Source organism: Pipistrellus kuhlii, unplaced genomic scaffold, assembly GCF_014108245.1.
Source record: "Pipistrellus kuhlii isolate mPipKuh1 unplaced genomic scaffold, mPipKuh1.p scaffold_m20_p_12, whole genome shotgun sequence".
NCBI lineage: Eukaryota > Metazoa > Chordata > Mammalia > Chiroptera > Vespertilionidae > Pipistrellus > Pipistrellus kuhlii.
Genome location: NW_023425427.1, coordinates 44,697,747 through 44,710,474, shown reverse-complemented (window position 1 = coordinate 44,710,474; position 12,728 = coordinate 44,697,747). Strand labels below are relative to the sequence as shown.

The following is a 12,728-nucleotide window of genomic DNA, read 5'->3' as shown; positions in this document are numbered from 1 at the left end:
TTCTTTGGTTGCTCTCTTCTAGTCCTTCCCAAACTCCTTCCCTCTGAGATCTGTCAGTCTGTACCACTTATCCATGACTCTACTCCTATTTTGTTTGTCAGTTTATTTTGTTCTTTAGATTCCACATATAAGTGAGATCATGTGATAGCTGTCTTTCTCTGACTAGCTTATTTTGCTTAGCATAATAATTTCCAGGTCTACTCAGGCTGTCGAGACCAATAAAAACTTCTTTTTTATAGCCAAGTAGTATTCCATTATGTAAATGTACCACAGCTCTTTTATCTTAGAATGTTTATATAATTCTTATAAAATTATTAAAATCTAAACTATTTAAAATGAAATCAAGTTAGAGATTTGATCAATTAATTTCATGGACATAATATATAATAATTATTTTAACTAAAGGTTCATCCATTAATTTGTGCTTTGATAATGCTAATATTCAACTGTAATACATGGGTTAAATTAATCCTACAGACTATTGTTACTTTATCCTACTTCAAAACAGTAAAGTCCTGGCCAGGTAGTTCAGTCGGTTGGAGCAGCATCCGGTACAGCAAAAGGTTGCAGGTTCAATCCCGGGTTAGGGAGCATATGGGAAGCAACCAATCAATGTTTCTTTCACACACTGATTGTTTTTTTCTTGCTTTCTCTCTCAAAAATCAATAAACACATCCTCAGATAAGGATTAAAAAATGTTATATAAATATAGTCTAGTTAGCTAGATAGATTATATAGAGTTCAAATAAAAGTTTTTCTTATTTTACTGTAAGAACAGATATATATCAGTCAAAAGTTTTATATATCTCAAAATAAATGTTTATAAAGAATAATCAAAAAATTTTATAATATTCTAAAAATATAAGTTAAGTGTAGCTTGAATTATGATTATTTAGGTCCCATTTTTACTTATAATAGCTTAAGTCAAAACAACTGCAATTCAGTTGGGAATTATTACCCCCAAAGTTTTTTGTTTTGTTTTTTTAACAAAATCAAGTATAAGGAATAAAAAATATATGTAACATCACTAATCACTACATTTTCCTAAGAGAACACACAAAAACATGAAATGGTCAGTCAATGAATTAGATCCACTTATTAGATCATTCAATAAAACATTTGCTGAGTACCTTTTATGTATTTTGCAATTAAACTAGCTAAACTAGAGGCTCCAACTTCTATTTTTAACTTCTATGTACAAACAAATCTAAACAACATTCAAAAATAGGAAAGTTGTATCAACTAACTTTCTTCAATGATATATGCAATTCTACTTTGAGTTCATAAGAACCGAAGGATTCTTAATCTAATCTTCTAGTTGAAGAAAGGCTCCTTGACAGGCATAAGACAAACTGAGAGTATAAACACTGTTAATGAAACATTGGCTCAATCTTCAGGGAAAGAGAGTAAGATTTATAAAATGCAAGTACTCCATGGATTTTTAATTTCAGCAGAATATATAAAGTTACAAATATGAAAGCATTAAAAGAATAAAACATAAACTATAATCAGAAGATATATTGATGTTATTAAATGGCATAAAAAAGTACTAAAGGAATCAAGTTGCTAAATGCATGGAAGTTAGTAGAGCAGAGATTCATGGCGTTAGTGATCTCAAGGATAGTATGAATTTCATAGAGCTCTAATGCATTGCTTTCCAAATTATACTTTGTAAGTTGTCAGTTCACTACATTCATGAAGTCAGGATTTGAAGCTGGATGGGGTTTTTGTAATAGGTTTCATTGCTTATATTACTATTGGCTTTTTTATTACATCACTGGTTACCTATCTTGAAAACTTGTACAATTAGCCACAAAAGAAAACTGAGCAAGAGAGTGTGTTAATATTTTTACAAAACTCAAAAGTAGTATTAAAATAATATTCATGATTTATGGCTGATCTAATAAAGACAATCATTTCAATGTATCAAAGTGTATATACGTAAATTAAAAAGCACCCTGGGCCCAATCATTCTCCTTAGAATTGCTTTACAATATAGGTTTTGTTTACCCACTTCTTTTGTTATATGCACTTGAATTACAGAACCCATTTTTTGCAACTCCTTTACTTTTTTAAAATAAGAAATTTTTCCCTACTAAATGATGACATGCAAAAAAAAAATATTGCTCCCATTTTTGCCTTATCTTGCTAATGTGTGACAGAAAACATACGTTTAAAATTCATGATTATCATAAACTTGAAAAAGAAATATAGAAAAAATATAGATGAAAAATAAATGGTCTGAAAGTCAATGTTACTTTGAAAAATAAACTTGAGGCTTCATGTAAGAGACCTGTTATTAGATAAAAGAAATGAGGAAATAAATTATTAGAATGCTACTGAGAATTTCTGAAATAAGAAATTAAAGAGGTGGAGGAAGATAGCTTTAAAAATATCCCAAAGGCAAGGGTTACAGAATACTGGGGGCAAATGAGTGGATATCTGCTACAACTAAAGGGGATATTTTATGGTTCATTTTATATGGCAACTTCATTGCCTAGATATTTAGTTAGTTAATAATTATTTTGGGGTGTATCTGTGAGTATGTTTATGCATGAAATTAAAATTTAAACTAGCAGAGTAAAAAAGCAGATTGCTCTGCCCGACCGATATTGCCTAATGGTTGAGTATCAACCTATGAACCAGGAGATCACGGTTCCATTCCGGCTCAGGGCACATGCCTGGGTTGTGGGCTTGATCCCCAGTGTGGGGCATGCAGGAGGCAGCCAATCAATGATTCTCTCTCATCATTTATGTTTCTGTCTCTGTGTGTCTCTCTGAAATCAATTAAAAAAAAATATATATATATATATATTTTTTTTTAATTGCCCTTTGTAATGTGATGGGCTTCATCCAATCCATAGAATAAGATGCTGAGTAAGAAAGATTTCTTTCTCTCTTGGTGGGGACTGGAACTTATACCATCATCTTTCCTGGTTCTTAGGACTTTGGATAAGACCAGACCTATTCCATTGGCTTTCCTGGATCTCCAGCTTAATGACTGTAGATCTTGGACTTCTCAGACTTCAGAATAACATGAGCCAACTCTTTATAGTAAATCAATGTCTCTCTCTTCATACATAACATCTCTATCTTTTAGAATAATGATGTCTCATTCAAGAAGATTAAAGGGTTATAACCTATTGGTTTTGTTTCTCTGAAGAATCCAGAATAATATAGGATAGAAGCCGTGGTATGTGAATTTCAAGAACTATGCAAGAGGAAAATGATAAACTGACTTCCTAAACATGCCCATATGCTGGAAACCAATCACTGTTAAACTAATAGAGAGATGTGGACAGGAAGCCCTGAAGGCTGGTCAGCAACCTTAATTGCTTTAACCACTCACGGTTGAGCAGAGCAGCCTCTACCTCTGTTTGTCTTATGTAAATTTCTGTTATTTCCTGCCTAAGGACTATGGGTGTTTCCCATAGTTTCAATAAAAGGGATAGCAAGGCCAGAGCAGAGAGTAGTCCGTCCTCCCACTAGAGGCTCCCTCCTGGCCCCCAATATCACCAAATTAATACTTTTCTAGTCTCTTTTCATTTGTGTGTGGCCTTCTGCAGAACCTGATTCAGAACCGGAACCCTGAACCGCACATGATGTGAAAGGGGTTCCTACACCCATAAATCCTCTAATACCCAAATGTCGACACTAAAACAGTAGATTTATCTAATCATTCAGCATGTTCTTATCTAGAGAAAGGATCTTAGTGATTGAAAGACATCTTTTCTCCTATTGTACAAGTGAATAGCACTTTGCTTGGCTAACTGTATTTTTTATTAAGTTCTAGAGTAAACAGATAAATAGGCAAATAACTCAAAGGCAAACAAAATTAAGTAGGCTAACTGCTAACAAACTGAGGTCATAATCATAGTATTTTATTTTGGGCAGAAAAAATACATAATAATTTTCCTTTATTTGAGAATAGTTTAACTCTGAATAAATAGAAATTAATACAATGTTTAGTGAAAAGGTAAAAGAAATTACTAACTGTACCTCTAAACCACATTTTGGTCTAGACCAGTGGTAGCAAACCGTGGCTTGTGAGCCACATGCGGCTCTTTGAGTGGCTCTTCCAAAAATACCACGTGCGGGCACACACATACAGTGTGATTGAAACTTCATGGGCCATGCACAGAAGTCGGCTTTCAGCTCTCAAAAAGAAATTTCAATTGTTGTACTGTTGATATTTGGCTCTGTTGACTAATGAGTTTGCCGACCACGGTTCTAGATTATACATAATGTAAATCAAACTTTTTTCTCCCTAAGAGTAATCTATATTATATGCAAAGTATCTAAGCTTTAAATGTGTTAGACTAATCATGTGTAAATTTGGCTTGTCACAGAATATCATAAAACTATTTGAGAATCAATTAAGTGGCAAAATCTCAAATAGAGCAGGACTTCAGGTAGTTGTAAATGAAAATGATAAGATTAGCCATATTAAAATCTCAGAAAAATAAAAGTCCTCAATTAACATTGGTTCAATATACACAACCAACTGCTGAGAAATAGAATTCAGAATATAATTTAGAAAATACAAACTCGCAAAGATAAGCTGAAAGGTATATACTTCTTAAACATTGGTAGAATGCCAATTCTAATGTCAAATATTCTAAAACAAATTCAATTGAAATGGAAAAATAATGTAATTTATTTACCATTTTGACTAAGTAATGTTTCTGTAAAGGATACTAAGTGGCCTGAGCTAGGTTGTATAGTTTCTAACTCACTTGTCTTTTTGTTTATCTTATATAAAAAAGCACAAGAAATTGCTTTTTAGTTGCTATAGTTCTATTTTTTCCTCTGAGAAACTATAATAAATGTATTTCCAATATTAAGCCAAAATATTCCCAAATAATTTTAAAGTGATGGTTTTCAAATAGCATTTTTTATTACTTTATGATCCTCAGAAATCTTAAAACAAGACCAACTGATCACACATTTTTATACATATATTTAAATTCAGGGAAGATAAATGATAAGCAGTAATTTGTGAAATGAATGTTTACTTTCTATATCTTTACCTTTGTAAGGTTATTACTAAAGATTTAATGTTCACCTTTAGTTGTAGTGCCTTCTCTAAGTTTTCAATCTTTTTTTCAGCTTTTCTCAGTTTCCTTAGCTCCTCTGAGTCTGTGAAAGATCTCTTTGGGGACAAAGACCTTGAACGTTTCACAGGTGGTTCCTGGAGAATAAAACAAGGACATGGTTGAACTAGTTGGAACACTGGATTATGAAAGGCATGCAAAATTCAAAAACATGTAATTTTGAATACTAATAATGAATTATAAAAAATAAAAAAAAAATCCTGCATGGAATACCGGAGAAATAACAAGCGGAATTACCACAGTGCTACTGCTAAAGGTTTCTCTGTGACTCGTTAATGAGAATATTCATTTACATTTACATTGTTTCTTTCAGAATAATGATGTCCCATTAGGGAAGACTAAAGGGTTATAGACTCAGAAATGCAAGAAACCTCATTACAAAGGAGGGGATAGAGGCTGGTCTAATTGCTCTACAAGGGTCCAAGGTTACACTTGATAGGACAACCAGAAACAAGAGGGAAAGGATTTTTTTCCCCTTTGAAATAGTTTAACACACTGTGAAGTTGAAGGAACAATATGCTTGAGGAATATAAATACAACAGACAGTAGATCTTATACCGTAATGACCATATGGTCATTAACTATAATGTGGCTAACTAGAGACATGAATGTGTGTTTATATTATGTACAGCTTCATATACCAATCTGGAGAAGGAATATGTAAAAGCAACTATTAAGCTGAGCAACATATTGTTCAAACTCACTGAATATCCTTATGAAAGAAAAAAATTTTGTTAAAAATATGCCTTGTTAAAAATATGTCTTGTTTTCTTGACTTTTGTTAAAAGCAATGAAACAGCAAGTCAATGCATTTTTAAACTTCAGCAATAAAGCAAGTAACCAAATTAGGTCCTGTAATGTTTTCTTTCAATTTTAGGAATGTCTTATTTCACTTAAATAATGCTCAATGCCATGAAAGTACTCCAAAATTGCAAGAAACATAAAATACAGTTATGCTTAAATAAAAAAGTACATAATCATACATATATACATAAAGCTCATTTTTTCTAAAAATTACTAACATTAGAGGGAATAAATAAAAGTAGCACAAAAACCTGGATTTAATTTTAAATGCTTTCTTTATTCAGATAATTTGTTCTACTCAGGAAAAACTGAAAAGAACAAAAAACAATTATCTTAAAATCATGGCTTACTACTTAATAAAAACATTATTTTCTATTGCTGAACTAACAAGTATGAGAGAGATATGTCTAAAACTTATATTTAGGGAACAGTTATTTCAATTTTGTCTAGAAGTAACATATTTACAATGTGATATTATGAAGTTTTAATATTAGTCAATGTTCAAAGAATTTTTTGCAGCATAACAGGAATATATAATGAATATTACAGAAAGGGAAACCTGAGACATTAATAGAGAACAAATATGCTACAAAATTGTTTATTTTTCACTATTGCTATGCCTTTAAATCTCAGTATTTATAACTGTACATATTAATGTTAAATTCCATTTAAGATTTTATATTCCACATGAGCAGTATTTAAATATCATTGAATGAAAAAATTAAGATATCTATTTCTTATAATTAAAATTAGAATATTGAATTAGTGACTATACCACTTTAAAATTATTATGTAGATTAATGTTTCTAATTAATGCATTTATCTAATCTATAGATAAATTAATATATGAATATCACTGCAAAACAGGTATAATAACACTAATATATTTCATTAATTAAAGTAGGAATATATATTCAGTCTTTAAAAGGGGAAAACAATTCTTCTCCCAATTATTTTAATGAATGTTTGGCACATAACATTTTTTAAAAGCAGAGAAGTAAATGTGGCTGTTTGTTTTTTAAGTTTATTGCCTGCACTGCCAGCTTCGTTCTGACAAATTCACAAAAATTATAAAAATGTCCCTACCTTTTGTTTCCCTTCAACACTTGTCCAGATGTTCTTTTCTGAGGAACCCTGGCTGATCAATCTGTTCTCTGACAGTTTTTCATTTGCTTTTTTCAGTCTCTCCTGTAAATACTCAATTTCAGACTTCTGTGACACCATTAAGGTTTCTAAACTCGATAAAGATGGCCGTTGAGATACCTATTTTAAAAAGCATATTTGCAAATACAATTACAGCTTATATTATTCACATATATGCAAATATTTAAATATAACCTGTCATAATTACTCAGAGAATGAAAATTTCATTTCAATAATAAACTGTAAGTCAGCACTAGCTTAACTTCTATCATTCTACAAAACAACCAAAAGTCTGTATAAACATTTTCATAAATAATATTGTCATACAGACTTGCAAGAGAACAAATTTAAAGCATGATTTAATAATTGAATAATACACACCACTGACTTAAAAATTGTTTCAAATTTATGATTATACGTATATGTATTTCCTCATGAAATACTCAATCCACCATCTGATCATTAAGAGTTATGCAATACCATGGGATCTAAAACTGAAAAAAGCCTAAGCCGGTTTGGCTCAGTGGTAGAGCGTCAGTCTGCGGACTGAAAGGTCCCGGGTTCGATTTCGGTCAAAGGCATGTGCATTGGTTGCGGGCACATCCCTGGTAGGGGGTGTGCAGGAGGCAGCTGGTCGATGTTTCTCTCTCATTGACGTTTCTGGCTCTCTATCTCTCTCCCTTCCTCTCTGCGGAAAATCAATAAAATATATTTTAAAAATAAATAAATAAATAAATAAATAAATAAATAAAACTGAAAAAGGAAACGAATAGTACTATAAGCCTAATTAGCTTTTAATGCATTATAATTTAATAATAACAATTCAAAGAACTCTGAATTGTTAATGTAGTTTACAGTATTCTCTTTTGAAATTTATTCTTATGTCTGTCAGACAAATTGCTAATGGTAAGCTCCACATTTTTAAAAAAATATATTTTATTGGTTTTTCACAGAGAGGAAGAGGGACAGAGAGTTAGAAACAACAATGAGAGAGAATCATCGATCAGCTGCCTCTTGCACACCCCCTACTGGGGATGTGCCCGCAATCAAGGCACATGCCCTTGACCAGAATCGAACCTGGGACCCTTCAGTCCGCAGGCCAATGCCCTATCCACTGAGCCAAACTGGTTTCAGGAAGCACCACATTTTAACAACAGAAATCACAGAAACTTTAAGCTTGAAGAAACCTGTTCATAAAAACTAGCATTCTGCAAAATTCTATAGCCATCCAAACTGAATATGCTTGAAACATTAAAATCTATGTATATTTGCTATTTAAAATTAACTTCATTTACAAAAATAAAATATACTAACTGTTAGTTAAAACAGTTTTTGTTGATTTCAAGCAAAATCAAATCTTATGATTCTAATATTAATATGGATCAAGTAGCCCTGAAAATAATTAAAATAGATATATATTTTAATGTTATATATATATATGTGTGTGTATATATATATATATATATATATATATATATATATATAGAGAGAGAGAGAGAGAGAGAGAGAGAGAGAGAGAGAGAGCACTCCATATTTCCTAAACAATATTCTTTTCTTTTTGTAAATATATTTTATTGATTTTTACAGAGAGGAAGGGAGAAGGCTAGAGAGTTAGAAACATCTATGAGAGAGAAACATCAATCAGCTGCCTCCCTCACACTTCCTACTGGGGATGTGCCCGCAACCAAGGTATTATACATGCCCTTGACTGGAATCGAACCTGGGACCCTTCAGTCTGCGCAGGCCAACACTCCATCCACTGAACCAAACCAGTCAGGGCCTAAACGATGATATTCTTAAAGACTATGATAAAAATATATTTGTCTAACTTTTCTGAACCAAGAATGCGAAATAGTATCCTTTTCTGATTTTTGACTGCTACTTTTTTCTTTTTTTACGGGATTGGCAACATTTTCCTAATTCTGAACTGTAATTTTTATAATTAGTGAGAGCACCTATCTGTGATTTATACTATTATATTTCCTTCATATATAAATTACCTTATTTGTTTCCCAAACTTTATTCTATCATACTATTAAGCTTTTCCTCAGTGTTGTTCATATATTGTACCATTACCACACTTAAAATATAATAAAAACTTATTCTATTACCTTGCTTTGAACATCAAAATAAAATACTTTAAGGCTTTCCTTCCAAATTCTAAAGGACTTTGCCCAATTTTTTCATGGCCCTTTTAATAAGTGTATATATAATTTTGACTTCTTTTATTATTATTCTTATTATGTAACCCAATATATAATGTGTATAAACTATATCATTTTTAGATTATTTTAAATGTTTTCCTTTATTTAAAATTATTGGGATGGCACAGGTTAACAAAATTATAAAGGCTTCAGGTGCACAATTCCACAACACATCATCAGTACAATGTATGTTCACCACTCCAAGTCAAATCTCTGTCCATCACCATTTCTCCCCACTATAGCCTCCTCTACCTCCCAACCCCATTTCCCTCCCTCCCCCCCCGCCCCAGTAATCGTATCCTTTTCTTGGGATGCCAATCTAAACAATATTCAAAGACTGCCAACGCTTGTCCAGATTTCTTTTTTATAAAAACTATGAAAAATATATCAAATATTCCATCATTTCCAAATAAATTTTAATGGTTCAAGATCAAATAAAAATTTAGAATAAAAGAGGAAAATATAACTTAATTTATTGGTATATCCAATACACAGTCGTGTGTTGTTTAAAATGAGTTTTGTAAGTCATCAATAAATTAAAATGCAATTGATAAAAATGCAAAAACATAAATATTCAGTTAGGAAGCTGCAATGATAAATAATTCAAATATTCATGAAGACATTAAAAATGGTCCATCAGTAGATATTGTCACTATAACAGTAAAAGATTTCATACTTAGGAAGGATTCCTTCAAAAGACCTCAATAACCAATAACATAACTTTAAAATTAAAAATAATAATTATATATATATAATTTACTGCTATAAAGACACACACACACACACACACACACACACACACACACATCCCAGTGTATTTTTTAATGTGATCTTCTCTCCTCTCTCTAGCAGCACACCTTTTATCACTTTCCTAGATATATATACACAAGAAGTATTTCAGATTTCTCTTAACACAACCGTTTTTTAAAGCATAAGTGAAATGTCAGATGACACTCAGCCTTATTTTGAGAGAAGGCAATTTGTGTCAGTAGTTATTCTGCTAACTGTTTGCATAGAGGAATGTGAACTATTAAACCCAGGTCTACTAATTTTCCAAAAGAAGTGAGGAATTTGGATTTCTAAGTGAAATCTCATAATTTTAAAATATTTGTCAGATTTAATTTTTGATTACTGTATTTGAAGAACATGGTGGTGAGAGTATAAACTGCTAACAAATTTCAAGGGAAATTTTAAAATATGTATCAACACAAATGAAAATGTATCAAGTATTTAGTTTAGCATTCTAATCATGCTGAGGACTGATACAGAAAAATATAAATGATAAATAATTAAGTGAAATAAGCAAGCCACCAAAGATTATATATAGTGTATAGAAATAGATTTCTGCAAATATGCATTGGAAAAAATGTTATAGTGTTATTTCTGAGAGAAGGGATTATATGTGAATTATTTGTTTCATATTTATCTGAATTTCCTTAAATTCTTTACAATGAACATATCACTAAATGTTTTTAAAATGTATATTTTTCTTTAAATAAAGGGAATTAAAGTTCCATATTAAAATAAATAAATACATGACCTGACTGGTGTGGCTCAGTTGGTTGAGGGCATTCCCATTCACCAAAAGGTTGCCGGTTCAATTTTCAGTCGGGTTGTGGATTCAATCCCCAGTTGGTATATGTAAAGGAGGCAATTGATTGTTTCTCTCTCACATGGATGTTTCTCTTTTTCTCTCTCCCTTCCTATCTCTCCAAAATCAATAAAATATTTAAAAATAAAGAATAAGTATAGATAGGAAAAATATAAATGAAAGTTGCTCCATAATCTCTTCATCTCGCAGAGTACACTAATGATAAATTTGGGATTGTTACTTAGACTTAAAAAAAAAAGAACAACCATTGTAATTATGCTTTTTAACATGCTTTTTAAAAAATATATAATTTATTTTTAAAATATATTTTATAATTTATTTTTAGATTAATTTTTATAATTACAGAAAAATTTAGTTCTCCTAAACCTCCCACTCTCACACACCTAGTTTCCCCTATTATGCACCACTAAAATTAATATGGTACATTAATAAACCAATATTCATACATTATTTTTAACTTAAGTCAAGAGTTTATTATTTTTCTAATTTACTTTTCTGTTCCAGGATCTGATCCATACCATAATACATTTAGTGTCAAGTCAGCACCTCTTGGCTGTGATAATACTTATTTTTACATCAGTGACAGTATTGAGTATTATTATTCAGGCATAATTTAAGACGCCCCAGCTATTACAATTTGTGTATATTTTTTCTCATGATTAGAATGGGCTCATAAGTTTGAGGTAGGAAGATCACAGAAGTAAAGTGCCATTTTCATCATATCATATAAAAGGTGCATACTATTAACATTTGGCTGTTGATACTGACTTTGATCACCTGGTTAAAGTAATGTCTGTCAGGTTACTATATTGTTTAAGTGACTCTTTCGTCCTTTATCCATACAATACTCTATAAACCTGTTTTTGAAACTTAATAATTATATGTATAATTATATAAGTATAATAATATATTTAAGTACCCTGTTTCCCCGAAAATAAGACAGTGTCTTATACTAATTTTTTCTCCCAAAATTGCGCTAGGTCTTATTTTCAGGGGATGTCTTATCTTTCTACGTGCTAGGTCTTATTTTTGGAGGATGTCTTATTTTCAGGGAAACACGGTGTGTGTGTGTGTATATATATATATATATATATATATATATATATATATATATATGTGTGTGTGTGTGTGTGTGTGTGTGTGTGTGTGTGTGTGTATGTATACCGCCATATATCCTTACTTATCCTTATCTTTTTTAAGTGCTATTTTTACAGGCTTAGTAAAATCAAGACAACCAATCCCCTCTGCCTGTGAAAGTTTATTCTACAATATCTGTTGCCCTTAAAATCTTATCAAGACAACCAATCCCCCTGACTATGGAAGTTTATTGTTATCTGTTGCCCTTAAAATCATAGACTCTTTGAAAAGTTAACTCTTCTTGCTAAGAATTATTAGTATTTTATAAATTATTTTTCTCTATTATCAAAAATCCTGTGCACTTTTCAGTTACAGTATTGAAAGATAATGGTGTGTGCTAGACCATACTTAATCAGATGAGAAATGATCAGTGAAGGAGGTATTAAAATACCTCCAATTGGAACTAGTCTCTTTAAACTGACCATTATTAAGGCATAATTACTTTTTCACATTGATCCACATAAGTTTGATCAAAAAGTCCTGTAGAAGATACAGAATAGAAGGAGAGGAAACAAAAGACTTGAAGGGGTATGCCAATTACTATATATAAAAATTAAATATCCAGTCATGTTGCATTAAGTTCAAACAACATTGTATGGCATTAATACACTAGAGGCTGAGGAAATACTGCTTAATAAATAGAAAAAAATCAAAGCTACAACAGTTGCAAATAATTGTAAATTCAATTGTTTTGTCTTACTAGTAATTTTTAAT

General features: G+C 31.2%; 1 protein-coding gene across 6 annotated transcripts in view; it reads right to left on the bottom strand.

The window, feature by feature from the left end:
• Positions 1 to 12,728, bottom strand: part of CNTLN (centlein) — a 227,117-nt gene that overhangs the window by 108,249 nt on the left and 106,140 nt on the right. For all 6 annotated transcript variants that reach the window (XR_006741321.1, XM_036434125.2, XM_036434127.2 and 3 more), the window contains 2 exons: positions 7,005 to 7,181; positions 5,066 to 5,191 (listed from right to left, as the gene is read on the bottom strand). Coding sequence is in view for 5 of the 6 variants with exons in the window: in XM_036434125.2 (XP_036290018.1) it covers positions 5,066 to 5,191; positions 7,005 to 7,181 (303 nt within the window). In the remaining variant the exon portion in view is untranslated. The remainder of the gene's footprint in view (positions 1 to 5,065; positions 5,192 to 7,004; positions 7,182 to 12,728) is intronic.